At 40.1% G+C, this 19,638-nt stretch overlaps 3 protein-coding genes across 4 annotated transcripts in view; 1 reads left to right on the forward strand and 2 right to left on the reverse strand.

Moving 5' to 3' along the window:
* Positions 1-774, reverse strand: part of FAM227B (family with sequence similarity 227 member B) — a 102,452-nt gene extending 101,678 nt beyond the window's left edge. The window contains exons 1-2 of the mRNA XM_063142649.1: positions 760-774; positions 261-308 (exon numbers count right to left, since the gene is read on the reverse strand). Coding sequence (XP_062998719.1) covers positions 261-308; positions 760-774 — 63 coding nt within the window. The remainder of the gene's footprint in view (positions 1-260; positions 309-759) is intronic.
* Positions 775-3,622: 2,848 nt separating this feature from the next.
* On the forward strand, positions 3,623-14,343 carry DTWD1 (DTW domain containing 1). 2 transcript variants are annotated; one of them, XM_063142314.1, is made up of 5 exons: positions 3,623-3,753; positions 7,473-7,780; positions 9,883-10,026; positions 11,298-11,571; positions 12,978-14,343. In XM_063142314.1, exons 2-5 carry the CDS (start codon positions 7,499-7,501, stop codon positions 13,205-13,207), a joined length of 930 nt encoding a protein of 309 aa, XP_062998384.1. In that variant the 5' UTR covers positions 3,623-3,753; positions 7,473-7,498; the 3' UTR covers positions 13,208-14,343. The 2 variants fall into 2 exon arrangements, with proteins under 2 accessions (XP_062998384.1, XP_062998383.1); XM_063142313.1 differs by having other exon boundaries at positions 3,623-3,749.
* A 2,597-nt stretch (positions 14,344-16,940) lies between these two features.
* Positions 16,941-19,638, reverse strand: part of LOC134409470 (NAD(P) transhydrogenase, mitochondrial-like) — a 69,438-nt gene continuing 66,740 nt past the window's right edge. The window contains exons 20-21 of the mRNA XM_063142205.1: positions 18,449-18,564; positions 16,941-17,440 (exon numbers count right to left, since the gene is read on the reverse strand). Coding sequence (XP_062998275.1) covers positions 17,291-17,440; positions 18,449-18,564 — 266 coding nt within the window. The 3' untranslated portion in view covers positions 16,941-17,290. The remainder of the gene's footprint in view (positions 17,441-18,448; positions 18,565-19,638) is intronic.

The raw sequence follows: 19,638 nt of genomic DNA on the forward strand, positions 1-19,638 counted from the left end.
AGTTGCCTCCAGAACTTGTATATGAAAAATGCAGAATAACCACAGAGCGACTTTCTATAGAACATTTTCCAATTCTGTGTTGTTCTTACATTCCATAGGCCTGAGGGTTTGAAACACAATCCTCATTCCAACTTGTTTCTCAGGGCTTGCACTCAAAAAGTGCTTGCTCAATACTTTGTTCTCTCCAGTTCCCTTCCCCAACCCCTGGAATACACACATACTTACGGTCATTTTTAAAATAAAAATAAAAATGTACATACCAAGTTCTGAGAGAGTAAAAATTCTTCAAAGGTATGAGCAGGATCTGCCTATACACACAAAAAGAAACAGTCGTCCTATGAAAAAAACACCTGTGTGTACCAATAAAGTAAGCCTTTAATTCCTACAACTGGGCCTTACTAATTAGTGCATGAAAGGAGGGCATTAATTAGTTAAAACTGTAAAAGACAAGAAAATATGTGCAAGACTAACAAGAAAAAACATTCTTTATCTTAGAGCTGATTTACACAGTCACCCAGATGGGAAACCAACAGGTTTATTGGAGGGTCAGATGTATCCCCTACACCAAGTGCATTTGTGTGATCTTTATGCAACAAGTGTATGTCCATTTATTTTATGAATTTGTGAGTTGTGCTCTCTGTACAAAGGCATAGGAGGCGATGTATGATACGTACACATCTAGGCCCGATTCGTACAATCTTTCCTCCAAAAAGGAAGGGAAGGAACACAAAAATTGGGCATATGTGTTTGCAATATTACCTGTGCAATATCCATGCCATAGATGACAAAGGGGCAGGTTTGGGTGTGTAGCTCTAATCCTCTGCTGTGTTGGTAACAATCCCCAACCAGATGCGTGTTAAAACCAAGCTGCAGAATATACTTTACCTTGGGGCTGCCTATGGATAAAAGGATGGCGGTGGCTAATCCCGTTGCAGCAGCAAAAGTCTAGCGTTTCCAGCGGCCAGGCCTGCCACCTGCCCTCTGCCTGGGCAGACGGCAACCAAACAGGGGTAGCCAGCCACCTGGCTATGCCTCCGCCACGACTCCAGAGCGAGGATAGACGGCGGATGGTCTGTACTCAACTCACTCCGGAGAAAAAAGTCAGTGTAAGTCCCCAACTTTTTTTCTTCACAGCTTCATGGAAATGCCCTGGTTGGGTGTGAGGTGGTTGCTGTGTCATATAATCAAAACATTGCATTTTAAAATCTGACCTGAGGTGTGTCCTTGTGATTCTATCTAAGGCCATAAGTGTACTTGAGCACAGAATCTGGCATAACACAAGCAAGTATTGACATTTTGCCCAGACATTCTTAGCGTACCATTACTAAGAAAAATATATATCACAGAATGCTTCTTCTTTGTTTCTGAATCAGGAAAAAACTCAGCAAAATTATTTTTAAACAATGTCATTCTAATATTTTTAAGGTCGTATTTGCTCTACATAGCTTGTCATATTTCTTGCTTTGAGCACAACAATTCTATAGAATCAGAACATAATTGTCATCGTTTTGGGATTCATTTTAGCAGTACGTTATTATGTTATCTGAGCTGAAAACAAACCTCGCATTCATGCCACAAGTGAATAGCTTGTTTCCAAATGGAAAAGTGGCAATTTTTCTTTGGATATCAAATTTGGGCAGACTACAAACAAATAAATGAGCAAATAAAGTATTTCTTCCCTTGACACTACCCTCAAGCTCCAAACTGAAAATATCTAAATTCTAAATCGATATCATGAGTCTTTAGTATTAAAGCTCATGACACATAGTTATGTATAGCTTAATGATTTCATAATGGTAAAGTCATGGCATTGGATATTATTTTATGGTCATCTAATCTGACCATCTTCCTATAATGTAAACACTGACACATTATATCTTCTTTACCTGTACATAAACCACAGTTTAATTAGTCTACTGTGTTGTGGCAGAAACATAATGGGAGCAAATAAGGATTACAATGCAATCCCTCCTGCACACAGGGTACTTTCCATCTCATAGAACTAAAATACCCACATAACTGACAATTCATGATGAGTCAAGGCCCAGTATATGGCTGATGAGGAGGGAGGGGAGAATTACGATATATTCCGCCAAGCACTCTTCACATGCAGGTATGAACACAACTGGAGAATAAATGTGTTTATTCAAGGAAAATTTGTTATGCTGCAGACTCCTGTGTAGTCTACAATTATTTTGGATTGATCCCATAAAATATATGGCTGAAAACGTTTCTGGAGTAAATGGTTGCGAATTTGCTGCAGAGATGTCTAAACAAGGCAATTTCAGATATTATAGAGAGGTCTTTCTCCAAGTTCCTTCCATGGTCTAGAAAAGCTTCTACTCTATTTCTTTATGCTTCTTGTTACAAAGGAGCAGAACTCAAAACAGAAGTTTATTGCTTTTATTTTTGCTACTATTGTATTTATTGTATTGTAAACAAGCTGGGAAGCATGATTGAAAATTTATAAAAAAATAATTATAAGCAGAGTTATATTTTTAATCCTTATTTTTAATTTGGAGATTGGGGTGTGCATCCAAATATATAATGCAAAACGACATTGTACAGCTATGGAAACTGATATAGGACTATCAATTGTTATGCTCCATTGAAACTACCTGTTTAAGCGTTTCTATGTATATTTATTTGGAAGTAAGTTTCTCATACATAATTTAATGGGATTTACTCTCGGGTAAGCAGGCATGGGTTCACTGCAAAATCCTATGCATGCTTACTTAGTGCAATGGGACTAGGTCCTAAATAAGTGGATATGCATCTTAACCCGGGAGCAAGTCCCATTTAACATATTTGGACTTACTTCGGAATAATTTAATTTACTTAGGGCACAATCCTATGCAAGTTTAGATAGAAAAATGGCCTACAACTCCCAGGCATGCTTTTTCTGTCTAAAGTTGCATAAGAATGCCTCTTTATTTGCTTGGGTTTGTACCCCACTCAAGAAGGCTGAACATATTCAGGGTTGCACCAGAGAGGTCCGCCTGGCGCCTACACTGTACTCTTTTCGTTGCCAGCTGAAGACCTTTTTTATTCTCTCATTATTTTAACACTTAATTTTAACTTAAATTTAAATTTTTACTGTTCTAACTCTGTATTTTAATCTTATATCAGTTTTTGCTGCGTGGTTTTATCCTGGTTGTGCTTTTAATGCTATATTTTGTATTTGTGTTTTTAACCTCTTGGTTGTTTTATTATGGTTTTAATTTTTGTGAACCGCCCAGAGAGCTTCGGCTATTGGGCGGTATAAAAATGTAATAAATAAATATAAATTAAGATAGTCCTGAGCAACCCTAGTTTCAAACGGAGACTTATATTAAACCGCCTACCCTTGAGGGTGGCCGAGGGCCCGGTAGAAGAGACATGGAGCTCTTCTTCTCGCCCCTTTGCAATCAGCATCTCTTTTCGCTCCCCATTGCAGCAGCAGCAGCAGCAGCGCTTTCGCTAGGCCTGTATTTACGTTGCTAAGGGACCTTAGCAACCTCTCCCCCGTTGCGCGTGGTCCACCCGTCCAATTCTTCCGGCCTTCCCAGCCAACCCCGGCACATAAGTTCCGACCTGGCGCCAGGTATAGCGACCGCGCATATACGCACGTTTCCTTTGTGGGGGGAGAAAGTGCTGCAACGGCGGTGCCATTTGAGGACAATTTCTATTTCTAGGGCGGAGGCGGCTGCGATTGACTCCAAGCGCTGAGGAAGCGGAGGGAGGAGCCCCTGGGCTGAGCCTTAACAAACGTAGGTCGGTTTCCCTTCTGTGTGGGGAAATGGGTGCTAGATAACTTCCAGGGCTCTGTTCAGTGGAGGCTGGTGGCTCCGATGACAGTGGGGCTGTGAATCCGCTCTGGGTTTCACTCAGAACCAGCCAGAACTCTAAAGGTGCTATCGAAGGTGCTGAACTCTACCCCCAAAGTGGGTTTAGCACCTTGGATAGCTCCGTTAGAGTTCTGGCTGGTTCTGATAGAACCCTAGAGCGGATTCACAGCCCCACTGACATCGTAGCCACCAGCCACCACTGGCTCTATTAACAGTCGCCTCTTTCTGGGATTCAGAGTAGAGGCCCCAAGCGGTGTCCCCCCACTTAAAAAAGATTGGGGTCCCTTCTTCCCCTCCCCTGCTTCCTCGGGTGCCCCCTTCCCGGGTCTGCTCTTGGCCCGAACCTGTACACCGTTTAAGGATGATTTAGGGTATAATCCTATGCATGTTTAGATAGAAAGAAGTCCCACAACTCCCAGCATGGCTGGCTGAGGCATGCTGGGTGTTGTAGGACTTTTCTTTCCCTTGCCCAAACATACTGTGCCCTTAAAAAAAATCATTATTTCTCTCCCGATCTCCCCGGATCGGCTTCCAAAGGCAGGAGCACGACATAATCGTAAAGTGCAATATAAATAATGAAAAGGCTAAGTGCCATCAAGCGTAACGCATTTGATACCGAAGATCAGGTTTACTCCGAAGTAAATGGGACTTGAGCTGCGATCCTATACGCATTTACCTAGAAGTCAGTCCCATTGGATGCCATAGGATTTATTCTTACTGCTGAGTAGACTTGCCTAGGATTGCACTGTTACTCCCAGGTAAAGCTATGCTTATTATTGCATCTGTGTGATGCTGTCCTGGGCAGGTTCACTTGGAAATAAATCTGGCTGGGGTTTACTCTCAAGAAAGTGTGCATAGGATTGCAGTCTAAAAACTGGAGTGGTGAACTTGGAAGTTAAGTCCCACTGGTTTCAGAAGGCTATGTGTCCTTGGGGCTGCAAGGGAGCCGTGTAGTCTTCTTGGCCTCGAGTACAGCCTGGTCCTCCATGACTTACTCCCAAGGAAGTGCACAAAGGAGAAGTGTCTTGATCCTCTAAAGTAGTAGGGTTATGTTCCGAGCAACGTCCTATACATGTTTGGACAGAAAAAGCCCTACAACTTCCCCCAGCCTCCCCACAAATACCCAGTAGATCGGATGTCTAAGCTTTTATTCAAATGAAAACCAAATAAAAAGCTGGAAGACTTCCAAATGCAAGAGCATTTGCTTTTCAGCCTGATACTCCAGCCTTCTCAACATGGTGCCCTCCAGATGTTTTGGACTTCAACTCTCATCAGTCCCCACTAGCAGGAATTATAGGAGTTGTAGTTCAAAACATCTGGAGGGCACCAGGTTGTGGAAGAATGTGCTGTGTCTCTGATGGTTAAGCACACATGATCTGGGAGAGGCATAACCATCTGCCCTCATGATGTCAAAGTAGACTCATATTGAACTGAGATTGTTTTATTGTTTTATTACTTCTCCCTTCACCCCCACTTCTACAAAATGCCATGGGTCACTCATTGTGCTTTTCTACTTTGATACCATCTTGTCTGATCTTATCAACCAGTGTGCATCCAGCATTTGTTGGAAATACATAGTATTACATTTGCTATGTGTGATACTGCAGTACATTGTTGTTTTTATTTTTTCCATTTATTAAATTTATATCCTGCCATTCCTCTAAGGAGCTCAAGGTTGTGTTCTTCCACTCGCTCCATTTTAGCCTCACAACAACCCTGTGAGGTAGGTTAAGCTGACAGACAGTGACCAGCGAGGTCATCCAGTTAGCTTTATGGCTAAATAGTGATTTGAGTCTAAGTCTCCTTAGGTTTAGACTGACACTAACCACCAAGAAGATACTGGTTTAGCTGGTTTTGCTGAAGGGGGACAGGTGAACTTAGAATATGTCACCTTTGCCTTAAAAATCTGCTAAGAATTCTCAAAGTAACAATGACCGAACTGATCTGAAGAGTCTTGAGCGGTGACTTATGAGTGTGACTGGCAGCTGGAATGAAGCACTTGTTCCTACAAGACTCATGCCTCAACCCCACTTGCAATATACACAAGATGCTTCTTATTTGCTCTGCTTGAGAGGTACATTTCCTGGAGACCATGGAGGTAGCTCCCTTCTTCCGTCAGCATCATTTCTCTGGGCTGATGTCAACTGCAGCTCCTTGGAGCTTCATAGCTGAGCATTATGCTGTCACAAGGCATTACAGTAAAGTGAATTGGTCTGTCGGTTGGGAATGCATAACAAATTAAATAACTTCTTGCTCGCTGAGGAATCTGCGTGGTTGGAAGGTTTAGTCCAAACCTGAGAAGACTTCTTCGCCCACCTCCTGAGCTTTCCAGAATAAACTGTCTCAGAATTTACCCATTCAGAGGAAGAAAGAACTAACACTATAAATGAGATGGAGATTTGTTTCATGAACAACAATAAAAAAAACTTAGTGCCAATATGTTGTTCCTCAGCTGAGAAAACTGACAGTTCCAAAATCTTGTTATCATTTTCTTCACTTTGATAAGTATCACTACTAGATAAGTAGCATTACCTATTTTATCCTCAGAAAGTTGGCAAAGTGAATCCAGTAAATTAGCAAATGTTCCACGCTCAGTGTTTGCAGCACAGGATATGACAATTGCTTGAGTTTTCCAAAAAGTTACAGGCTGAAGGCTAAATGATTTTTTCTTGGCCACTCAAGATATGCACACATATTTGTGATTTTTTAATGTACTTGTCCATATTGACATATTTACTTACTTTTAAATAATCCACGAATACAACAAACTCCAGCAAAATACATTACCAGTGTTATCATGACATTTTTTAAAATGGTACTATCAGTTTAAGTAACTCTACCATGATGTGTTCATCAATTAGTTACTAAAACACAAAGCACAGAAAAGAAACGCAGAGCTTTAAGGTGTTAACACTTAAATATAGACTGATTCTCACCATCCCCTTAACCTACAGCAGATGTAGAGTAAAAGCTGATTTCTCAATGTGCTTGTTCTTGGCCACACTGAAGAGTGAAGCTACTACCCTGCATTAAATTTTGGTTTTGGCACATACCACTAGAGGCCAACCGAAATGTGGGGTACTGTTGTTACACCAAAAGCTGAATCTGCCCTTTTGGCATACCCAATCTGTGCTAAGTAAACAAATTTATTCAATTAAATATAAATTTTTAAAGTATGCATAATGGATTAAAGTTGCTGTGCATGGGAAGATACTAAGACTTTCAAAATGCAAGCCCCATTTTAAACAGGAATTCATAATAGCTCTTTATTTAAATTGATTTAAAATCATTGGGATGGATCCAAATAACAGTGGGCCCGTTCAGAAGACACCTTAAACCACGGCTTTAACCTGGGTGAATAAGGCTTCTTGCTTTATTTACTGTGGGCCCAATGTGTATAACGGGGCTGGCAGAAGCTGACTTTCCTGCCCCCTTCTACTTTCATTTGTGGAGTTGCCTTTGTGCAATTTTCAAGAATCCCTCCCTTTGACCCTTAGAGGTGGGAATGTCAGCTCCCCCCAAACTCATTATGGTTGCTTTTGTCTACATCAACTCATCAAGACTTGGGCTGCAATTAGCAAAGTGTTTCTGTGCAAATTGAAACTTTTTAAAAGATGTTGTGATTTTTTTTTCTGTCTTTAACAGATCCAAGGACATTATTTGAATGTAAGATGTCTTTAAATTCAGCTGTGACTTTACAAGAAGATCAAGAAAGCCACCAGGGAATAAAAATAAATTCTGAATGTCTGAAAAGGCTAGATTCACAGGCTACATCCATGTTGCAGGAAACGCCACTTGAAAACTTGCATCTAGCATCACAGGCAGTTCTTGAGAGAGCCCAAAAGCAAGGGAGATCCAAATGTCCCAGATGTAATAGTTCAAGGATGTTTTATTGTTACACATGCTATGTTCCAGTTGAAACTGTCCCTACCGGAGAAATTCCTATTGTGAAGGTTAGTACAGAATATATCTTATTTCTAGTTTCATCTCTCATTTTTACTAACTTTCATTCACAGTGATTCATTCTAATCAGGAGGGATACAGAGAGAGTCCTGTTTTGCACTATAGTGTGTGCATTTTTTAAATAGTTATCCCGAAGCAAAGCAAAGAACATTTTAAAGCAGAATCATACTGACCTGTGGTTTTCAAAGTTTGTAGTTTTCAAAGTTTGGATTGAATGATATCATCAAACAGGTTTTATTAAGGGTTGGAAATTATTGACCAATATTCGAAAACTCTGAAATGTAACTTTTCAGATCAGAAATCAAAGGAAACCGTATGGTCTGTTATTGTATGATACAAAAAAGACTTCGGACAAGGTAGAATGGTCTTGCTATTTACTGTTTTACTCTGTACAGCACCATGTACATTGATGGTGCTATATAAATAAATAAATAATAATAATAATAATACCTCCACCAGGTTTTGTTGACGTTTGGAATGGGAGAAAAAAATTCTAGCTGCATTAAATTGATATATACAAATCCCGTGACATCAGTTTTTGTTGATGGTGTAAAATCAGATGCTTAAACGAGGTACACATCTAGCATGGCTGTTATCATAATTATTTGCTCTTTCAATTGAACCTCTAGCAGAGACAATTCGATCTGTCTGTGCTGGTTTGAGTGATGTGCTTTCGTGGCTCAGTGAAAGCAGATACAATTAATATATTTTGGTCATTCCTAAAAATCAGAAGTTATTGGATATTAATTCTCAAAGAAATTGGAGATCTGACAGGATGTGATGCTCCATCAGACCCATTGGTGTTTTTATTGTGTTATATTAAGGGCTTGGTACTGAGGAATGTTGAAATGGTTGTGCATATGTTAACAGCAGCTCACATGACCATTGCTTATAAGAGGAGGAAAACTAACCTTCCATCACTTGGTGAATGAACGAAGAGGTTATGGGACGGGACATGTTATATATGCTCAAATTAACCAACATAGAGCTAGGAATGGGAGAAAATCAGAAAATAAATTCAAAGAAAAATGGAGTCCATTTATTTCCTTTTGAAATAACAAGATCCAGGATAATATCAATCCATATGTAATGCTGGGTACGGTTTAATGTTATTTAAATATTATAAGTTTTAAATTGGATTTATTTGTATAATGTGATTACTATAGATGTATTCTCATGGAAGTAATATTTATTTACTTATATTTTGAACGTGTAGTAGTTTGCTTGGAGTTGTAGAATGATTCTGATCAACTATTGGAAAAGTAATAATTATTTAAAAATAGCACTGAAACTCTCTGTGCCAACCATCACAGTAATTGTCGTTGCCCTAATGGCAAAAGAAGAGGAAGGGTGGTCGCTCCCTTGCAGAGCACACTCTTTGCCTGCAAAAGGTCTCCGGTTCAATTCTGGGACCTCTACAGCAGGAAATTGGAAAGACCTTTACCTGAAACTTCAGGATTGCACTGCCAGTCTGAGCAGAATGTGAAAAAGCTTCATAGTCATTCATTTTGTGCCCTGCCTTAAGACCTAGGACCTAACAATATGCTCTTATGATTTTACATGTTTTAATTGTAATTTCAAAGCAAACAGATCACTTTAAAAGCATGAGATAGCATTCATTCTTCTCCCAGCAGCTTATGAAAAATATGTTTCTCTTCTCTCTCTCTCTCTCTCTGTTTCTCCTTAAAAGACCAAAGGAACATTTTTGGCTGGTCTGTCCTGAGAGGACAGAGCCACAACTGAAAGAGCCCTACTTTCTGGTAGCTGTCAATCTTATCTCAGATGTTGGTGGCACCCCCAAAATGCTGTGGGGAATGCCAACCAACTCTGGTCTTTGCAACATGCCATTCCTAGTGATTTTGCCTCTGCGTGCCCATCACAATGACTAGCATTTTGCTAGCGATTTATGTGAGTGGAAATTGCCCTTCTCGTTTAGAGTTTTAAGCAGATTAGCCGAGAAAAGCGGTGAGTTCTAACATGTGTCCATCGCAGCTAATTCAAAGTGCATGTACTTTGTACTCTGGTATTTGTACCTGCGTGCAAAAAATGGGAGTGCCTTTTCTCTATGTATGTGCTTTGCTCTTGGTTGCAGCTGCCTTTGAAGATCGACATAATTAAGCATCCCAATGAAACCGATGGCAAAAGCACAGCTGTACATGCCAAGCTCCTGGCTTCTGAAGATGTTACAATCTACACCTATCCTTGCATTCCAGACTATGAAGAAATGAGACATGAAGTAAGAGCTTTTCTAGAAGTAGTTTGGTGGGGGACAACGCTTAGCATTGTACCTCCTCTTCCTCTGCCTTGCTACACCCTAAGAAGCCCTTGCACTTCTGGTGCTCTACATTCCCACAAAGAGGATTCCATGGCTTATCTTGTATTCAGGATTACTTGTGCATACACAAGAGGGAAAAATAATAGGCTTGTTTGCATAGGAATCTATATAGTTTGGTATTATTATACACCTCCACTGACATGAGTAAATTCCAGTTCTTAAGCATTGGCTTCTTCATTCACATCACTCTTGGGACTGAATTCATTGCAGTAAGATTTTCCTGGATCTAGTCAGCTTGAACTAACGATTCTAAAATGCAACTTGGTAGTATGGCTAATGCTAAAGCTAGTTTTAAAATGAATTAGAATTGGAACTGGGACAGCAGCATTGGCTTCATTTCTACATGTTTGGGTGGAGGGAGAAATAATTGATGTTCCTGGATTGGGGGGAAATGTTCGTTGCAAGAAAGGCAAAAAAAAAAATGCTAGTGAAAAGTTTGGGGGGACGGACAAGAGACTAGGAAAGCATTATAGTAAAAGTGGACTTGCTTTCTCGCATATTGCATGATCAGCCCCAGATAAATCACTGTGGGCCTTAGAGGATTGAGTTGATGACATCAAACCCAGTACAGTTAGGGCACAATCCCTATGCATGTTTAGACAGGGAAATGTCCTACAGCTCCCAGCATTCCCCAGCTATCCACACTGGCTGGTACATGTTGGGAGCTGAAGGACATTTCTCTGTCTAAACATGCATAGGATTGCACCTTTAAGTAAACATCTCATTTATGTTTAATATATCTTTTTATTTTCTAACATTTGCTTAAACAATGCACGTAGTAAATCCTGTACCCATTATTCTCTCAACACTGATGGCACCATTCTAAAATGTGCCTGTTATTGTACTGATTCAGGTGACTTTTGAATGATTTGGGGAGTAATACTGTACTGTAGTGATGTACTGTAGTGGCTGAGCTTCCAGTCAAGAAGTCCCTGGTTCAAATCTTGTCTCTGCCATGAACTTGCTAGGCGGCCTTAGGCAAGTCACTCTCTCTTAGCCTCAAAACTCATCTTCATGTTGAAGGATGCAAGCTGCCCTGAGTTTCTGTTTGCCTGAATGATGAACTCTTCCAACTCTATGATTCTATGATTCTGTGAATGAATGAAGTTTGTAACCACTAAATTAATGTTTGTTCATTGTAGCCATACTTGATCTGTCTATCTTCCTTTTAGATTGCACTTATCTTTCCTGGGCCTAATTCAATTTTAGTAAATGACATACCCCTCTCTTTGCAAAACAAATGTAAAGAGGATGTCAATTACAAGAAGGATGATTCATCAGCAGAACCAGCCCTCAAGTGTGTGAAACTAGAGTCAGGGAATGACAGAGACTTGGGTGAACACAAATTGCATAGCAGGTTCAAAGACGCTGTGCTGAAGAAAATTGTATTTATCGATAGTACCTGGAATCAAACCAACAAAATAATCACAGATGAGCGACTCCAAGGTATGTTAATAATAAACTATAATAAGGACATGCATAGGGTGACCATATGAAAAGGAGGACAAGGGCTCCTGTATCTTTAACAGTTGCATAGAAAAAGGAATTGCAACAGATGTTATTTGTATATATGGAGAACCTGGTGAAATTCCCTCTTCATCACAACAGTTAAAGCTGCAGGAGCTATACTAGAGTGACCAGATTTAAAAGAGGGCAGGGCACCTGCAGCTTTAACTGTTGTGATGAAGAGGAAATTTCACCAGGTTCTCTATATATACAAATGACACCTGCTGAAATTCCCTCTTCAATACAACTGTTAAAGATACAGGAGCCCTGTCCTCCTTTTCATATGGTCACCCTAGACATGCAGCCTAGCGCTGCTGCTGCTGAACAAACTAATAGGGGGACAATCCTCAGCACATCTAAGTCATTATTGCTGTGCATGAGCAAACAGAGTAAGCCATACAGATGGAGCTGGGGATTCACTTGGCCAGGCCATCTGCATGCAAACTGAATCCCATACCATCATTCAGGGTGAACTTCTCCCCCCCCCCCGCCCCCCATCATCTATTTGGATGCAAAATGCATGAACACTGGGTATTGTCATAGTCACACTTAAAATGTCTTGTTGTGCATACATACATTTCTGGGCTTGAGCTGTACCATTCTTTTGCATGCAAAATAACAAGTTGAGAACACTTTTGTGATTGCCTGAGCAAGGAGATCTCAGCCCTTAACAGTGTTCTGCTTTTTCAGGTGATAAAACGTTGTGTGCTTTAATGGGGGTGGGGATCTATAAATCATCCAGCATCTTCCTATTCAGGAAAGGAGCAATAAAACAAGAGTTTTGTGCCCCATTCTAAAGTGTCTCAATCACAGACTTTTGTACAATAGTGCCTGAACGCTTCCGCTTTCTTTGGTTAAACAGATTCATCCCAAATGCACCAAGTACCAGCAGAGATGAACTGCCTTTGGTCTGGGCTCCTTTTTCTTCTTCCATGATGTAGTTCTTGATTGGCTCTTAACAAGAAGAAAAATGCCTGCATTCCTTTTCCTTAATTATAACCATCCTCTGTGATTCTCCAAAACCATGATTGTAATACATAATTGCAGCATAGACATGCACAGCACAAAACCTTTTTCTTAGTCTGCTCACAGCCTTGTCCAGAAAGAATCTCTCAGTAAAGGAAACAGTTCACAGAAAAATAGACAAGGAGTTACCACACATACTCAAAGTAGGATATAAACAACTGTGTATACAAGTTGATCTGCACACACAAGTCTTCATCAGACACATTTTCTGTGTGAGATAGTTGAAAGGAACCTATTATCAATATGCTACCGGTAGTTGATGTGAGTCATCGATGAGATTAAGTGCATACATGTTCTATTTTGTTTCCTTGCATATGCAGGATTGCTACAAATTGAACTGAAATCAAGGAAAACCTGCTTTTGGCGTCATCAAAAAGGGAAACCGGATACGTACCTGTCTACTATTGAAGCAATTTATTATTTTTTAGTAGACTATCACAAGGAGCTCTTAAAAGAAAAATATGAAGGACAGTATGACAATCTGCTTTTCTTCTTCTCATTTATGTACAAATTGATAAAAAATGCCAAGTGTTCTGCAGGAAAAGAATAAGGCATTCCTCATGTCAATAACAACAACAGCAAAAACCCTCCCAACAAAATAGTAATTATGATCCATTGCACTTTGTTCTTTAAAACATATTACTAAGGTTTGAATTACAGAAACTGTGTTGTACAGTTAGAATACTGTTAGAATGGTAAAAGTTCCTGTCCCTTGAATTTAGTCCTAAATTCAGGCAACTTCAGGCAAGTCTTCAATGGACTGCTATGAGAGTGTTGCCTGAAACAAACCTGAGCCTGTCGCCTCTGAACAGAAATGTTTTCAAATTGTAAAGAGCATCAAAGATGCCAACAAGGAGTCTCTTTTCTTAAACATAATAAAACTCAGTTCAGCTGTTTCATTGTATAGGAATGTGATCTTGATCATCAAGGATGACTTCATCCTGGTGATGTCACTGGTGTCTAAAAATGATTGGAACAATATTTCAGTGGACAAAAATATATATATTCCAAGCTAATATATTTAGCAGGATGCCAAAGGTAAACACGGCTGGGTCTAAATTAAGCTGTAAAATTGCTTCAGTAACATGACAATAATAGTGTTATTACGTCTGCGTATACGCCCATTTCAGTTTGATCATTCTGATACTGCTAAACAAAAGTTTCCTTCTGAGTTCTGTCATAATGATACATTTCCCAAGATAAATATACGGTTTAAATATACAGAAAGATGCAGTTCCTGCCAACTGATGTTAAAAGCTTCCTAAGAAAACAAAGGTTGGCGTGAACTGTACCTGTTTTTTCAGGACATTTGGGTCCTGGCAAATGAAAGGAATTACAGACTGTGCAAAGGCTGGAGAGCTTCCATCGGGTGAAGAAACTGAGGAGTATTTTTTTTCTCTCTGTCCCCTTAACAATGTAGTGAAATAAGAATATGCTTTGTTACTACTGCTTCCTTCTCTCTTTTCAATCCTGTTGTATATTAAGAGTTTTTGTAGATTAGGTATACAATACATGTGATATAGGGAATCGTTGGACTGTTCTTAGCAATCTAATGATGAACATCTCTTTGAAGACGGTAAGCCAGATTCACAATTACCAAAAGGACGAGCTGTGTTTTTCTTTTCAACTTTGGAACAACTTTTTTAATACCAGTACCTGTTCGGGTTATAAGACACATATTCTGGTCATTTTCCCTTTCTGGGGCTTTGTAATGTCCAAAACTATGAATAAATTTCATTTAGTGATAATGCACACAGAATATTTCAATCTTCTCTGTTCTTTGACTCCCCTTATAAAGGTTTCCACTAGGTACGGTCTTGAGATAGGGAAATAAATGTAGTAAGATCTTGCTTCTAAATTCCTTGTATATAACGGCTTTGATTATTAGATACTGTAGTAAAATGAATGAAGTTGTGAAATACTGGACTTTGCTGTTTACTTTAGGAAACTCCCTAACTTACATATCTAATGGCTTTTTGAGAATTTGGTCTAAGCATTTGAGACTGACTGCTCCCAGTTATTGCTGTCCATCTTCCGCGCACTGATCCTGTCCTATAGGAGTCAACTCATTTTAATAGGGCCTGCATTACAGCCTCATGCAAACATCCCTAAAGCAGATGGAATTTCCGTTGCATTCGTTTTTGGTAAACTCAACCCTTCTGAAATGTGTAAGGCTACTTCAGAAGAGCTGCTAAGGATTGGACTAAAGGCCTAAATACTCTAGTTTCCCTTGGCCAATGCCCAGCTAGATGGCTTTGAGAAGCTTCAATGGAGCACATAGGCATTAGCTCGCCTCTTTTTGCCTTCAGCACCAGATACTTGTCCCTGCATGGAGGTTGCATTTAGTTATCTTGCCTAATAGTTGTTAATAGGCTCCCGTCACTGCTCTATTAGTAGTTTAAAACCATCTAAGATAGTGCTGCTCCTTAAAGCAGGCTGTGGCATAAGTCAATTATGCATTGTGAAGCAGTCTTTTCTTTTGTCTAACCTGTATCTACTCTCAATCATTTCAACCCGAGTCTCAAGGATTATGAGAACCAGAAGAAAGCCAACAGTTTACTTGTCCATTTGGATTAGGGAACCCAATTTGGGCAAAACCAATCCTTATTCTGCATTTTGTGCATTCTGTGCACACAAAATGGATGCGCAGAGCTGGCCAGTTGGTCCCAACACATCCATCTGCTTGCGATGCATCGCAATAAAGAGTTCAGAAGTTCAGGGGAGGGTAACCCCAGTTCCAAGATGTAAACCACAGCTGTGGTCCTGCACTTAATGAAATGCCATTAACGCCCATTGGACTGTGGCCCACATTGCTTGAACCACTAACATTATGCAGAACGATGGGTTAATGTTTTTGCAGCAAGAAATATCTTGAGCAGTCATCTCCCTAATAAACTGCAACAGCAAATGCTTTCACTGTCCATGGGTTTTTTCCTTTTCGTTTATTGCTGTCAGGAAAAGGGCACCTTGGCTTTGTGCAATGTTTCATATAATTTCCCATGTATGGATTTTGGTAGTTGACCTGACATTTTCATCTTTGTGCATTGTTAAACAAGGAGAACTCGTTTGAACTTTTCTTAGGCAATCCTAAAGCAGCTTTTAAAAAGATTACTGGACTATAATTGAAAAGGGAAAGCATCCACCCACTGGAAATGCACACAAAAGCAACCCCCTGACCTAATGTATTACAACAATCAAACAGAAGAAGAAAAACATATTCCTTCTATTCCAAAAAAGCATTTCTTTGAAATGCTTTTTTTGTTTGTTTAAAAATAGAGGCAGATTAAAGTTTACATAAATGGAATTTGGTTTACTTTAGGAGGGTGTTATAAGCTAATCCCCACCCCCACACAACATGAGAGCCAAGATTCAAACAACCTCTTGGAGGCACTTAAATGCTTCCATGCATGGGTCCAAATGTTCTCCTAACTTTCCCTACCAGCTGCAATCCTTGCTCCAGAGACTTTCCTCAACTTCAGAAGCCGTTGGCTTCAGTTTTTTGGGTTTTTTTAATGGCAGTGAGAACAAGGTATAAGGGAGAAGCAATGAAAGGGAACAGAGCACTTGGTGTCCATCCAAGTCCATCCAGGCCTACCATAACATGCTCCATCATTCCCCTACAGGTATATTCATGGACATCTTGCCCAGCTGAATGACTTCTTGTGGTGGGAGGGGAGCCCAGACAGATATACGTAAAAGTATAATAAAATCCAATGAGCTTTTGAACTGCTCTTCTTTTATACCATGAACTACCATCTTCAGCATCTAGTTTTACCTAAAGGGCTGCTATGAGGATACCAGAGAGTAGCAGACCAGGCCGTCACTACTGATAACCCTAGGGGGCAAAGATACAACTCCCGCTATACCAGCCCTCTTGCCTCTGGACTGGCAACTGATGGTACTTCCCAAAGATCAAATTTGGCCCAGGAACTGCCATTTGCTCATCCCTACCATCTGCCTTATTTAGGGTGACCATATGAAAAGGAGGACAGAGCTCCTATTTCTTTAACAGTTGTATTGAAAAGGGTATTTCAGCAGGGGTCATTTGTATATATGAAGAACCTGGTGAAATTTCCTCTTCATCACACCTGTTAAAGCTGCAGGTGCCCTGCCCTCTTTTAAATCTGGTCACTCTAGTCCAACACTTTAACTGTTGTGATGAAGAGGGAATTTCACCAGGTTCTCCATATATACAAATGACATCTGCTGAAATTCCCTTTTCTATGCAACTGTTAAAGATACAGGAGCCCTATCCTCCTTTTCATATGGTCACCCCACCTTATTTAAAGTGCCGTAACAGCTGTAGCAATGTTAGAGAAATAAACTGATTTGCAAACTATGGAATATATATTATTTAATAAATACAGAGATTTACATTTTCATCCATAAAGGCACAGAAACTACTAATTTCTCACATGATTTAATATGTTAAGTTTCCCTACCTGTCCGTCTGACACAGTTGTATATAAATAAGCGACTGCATCCATCCCCAATCTACTCCCTGAACAATGCAGTCGAGCCAGAGTTATTCTTTTAAGTTCCTTTGATTTCACTGTGCCCAACCCAATGAAATTAATGGTACTTAATACTGTATCGTTGGCTGGCACTTATAATACAAATCCAACTGGAGACACTAATGGGTGTGAGATTCTCTAATTTTGGCTTGCAAAGCATCACAGGTTTTCTTTGCATCTCCAAGCAGCATTGAGGTATTTGGCTTGTAAAAAATAGGATTGTCGACTGCAGCATACCCAACTCCTAGGGTGCGCTTCATGACGATGACCTAGTAGGGAAATAAAATGGCAGCATGAAAAGAGTTACTCAGACAGACATATTGTACTTACCCTAAAATCATATGGCTGAGAGCTTCAGCTCAACATGGCTCATCTCCCTAAAAGTGGGTGCCCAAGTACTGAAGAGACTTTTGGAATATTCCTTAAGGCTTCCTGATTAGAAAGACTGTATAATTTTTTTTTTAAAAAAAATAATATATATATATTTTTTTTACTTCTGAAACATTACAAGAATATGCAGAAAATATGTTTGGTGGAAGGCTGTAGATTTTCAACTCTATGTTGACGAAGTGAACAGAAGAGCCAATAGGGTTCACAAACTATAGTGTGGTCTTTCAGATCTTGCATCTTAGCAAAACTACCACATATTTGTAATAACCTAAAAAGTGACCTGCTGGATGAGACCAATGGTCCATCCATCAAGTAGAGCATTCTGCTTCCCACAGTGGCAAACCAGGTGTCTCTGGGAAACGTTGCCCAGCTGATGGCCCTGGGTTCTGAGTTTCAGCAGCCCCAACAATGGTTGTTCAGTGACAACTTGTTAAACTATTTACTTTTTTTCCGCAGTCTTATTTATTGTTCGTTTCTAGTAGACCCAATTACTCTGGCACATCCAAGAAATCATTAATTTCAGAAATCACTGCAAAATGAATGAGTAGAAATGCAATTTACACAGCACATAAAGGGTGACATCTGACAAGAAATGTGGACGATGGGGAGGACATAGACTCTGTTGTGCATCCTCTTATCCTTTTGTTTACTAGAATAATACCCCAAAGGAGCAAGCTTTATGCCATCCAAGAGATTTTGCTGACTTTTCAATTGGTATTACAGAAATTGCTTTCACTGCAATGAAGCACATACCTTTTGAATTTGGAGGGGTGGAGGAGTCCCCTGCATGTTTATATTTCATGCTAGCTGTTGTTTGTTCTGGTGTGGAGAGAATTTCACAGTCACAGATCGAACAAGACCCCCATCGGTCTCTCCTTATTACTTACTTGCTTAGATTTCCAGACTTCCAACACAGGCATGCCAGCTATAATTGAGTTTGGATCTTCCTGGGCTGCAGAGTTCACTGTGTCATTGGCACCAATGACCAAAGTCAGGTCTGTGTCTGAAAGAGAAAGAGAGAGAGAGAAAGGAAAACGCATTACAAAATGAACACTTCAGAATCTGAAAACCAGGTGCCATTTGTCAGGACTTTCACATTCTAACTGCAAGCAATTTCTCAGTCCCCTCCTGGAATGGGGTCAGATATGGAACCCAAACCGATAAACCAATACAACAATTTGCTGGACTGTAAAGGCAGGGGTGGTAAAACATGGGGGAAAGCTCTGTAAACATGGAGCCCATGTTTATTGGGTTTCTACACTGCTTAGGGCGCAGTTCTTCAACAGCATGTAGCTTACAGATGTTTAAATAAAATCTCTCTTTGCTAGTGGGAAGGCTTCTAAAAGAAGGGTTTTGCAAGATGACCTGTGTGTGCTGACTCAGCATCTCACAATGGGACTATGCTAACTCCCATTGCACAGATCACAGTCCAGGAAGATGAGCAAGATGAGTAACGTAGGAAACTAACAGTGCTACTCTGAAGTTTCTAGTCCTTATTCATTTATGAAGGCACTCGAGGCACCATTGGACCACACCATTTTATCCAGTAGGCTAGCCTGAAAGAAAGTGATTGGCCCAAGTTCATCCAGTGAGTTTCAAGGCTGATTGGAAATTTCAAAGCAGGGTCTCCCCAGTCATTTCCAAAGTAAGAGAAAATGGATCACCGCAAAAGAGGACACGTTTGCATAAAACTTATATAATTTATAGGTAGGGATGCAAATTTAGTGAGGGAAAGTAATCCATCTGGCTTCTATGAACAGAATCTTTAGAGTCTTACACAAAACACAAGGCAGATGGAGTTTTGCTGAACTGGGGCCCTTAAAGGCCCACCGTTCATTCAAGATGGTGTCCAAATTCAAGGATAACTAAGTTACATCAGGATGCTTTATTAAGAGCTATTGTGGTGTAATGGAAGGAGTGTTGGAATGGAACTGGGAAGACCAATGTTGAAATGCCTTATCAATCATTCATGACTTCAGTGGATGACCTTGGGACATATGGATCCATCATTTGATCACACAACTTACTGGGCCTTTCAAGGTACCCTCTTGTCTTCTTTGCTGTGTAGATGCTGTAA

The sequence above is a fragment of the Elgaria multicarinata genome, chromosome 16 (assembly GCF_023053635.1).
Source record: "Elgaria multicarinata webbii isolate HBS135686 ecotype San Diego chromosome 16, rElgMul1.1.pri, whole genome shotgun sequence".
Lineage (NCBI taxonomy): Eukaryota > Metazoa > Chordata > Lepidosauria > Squamata > Anguidae > Elgaria > Elgaria multicarinata.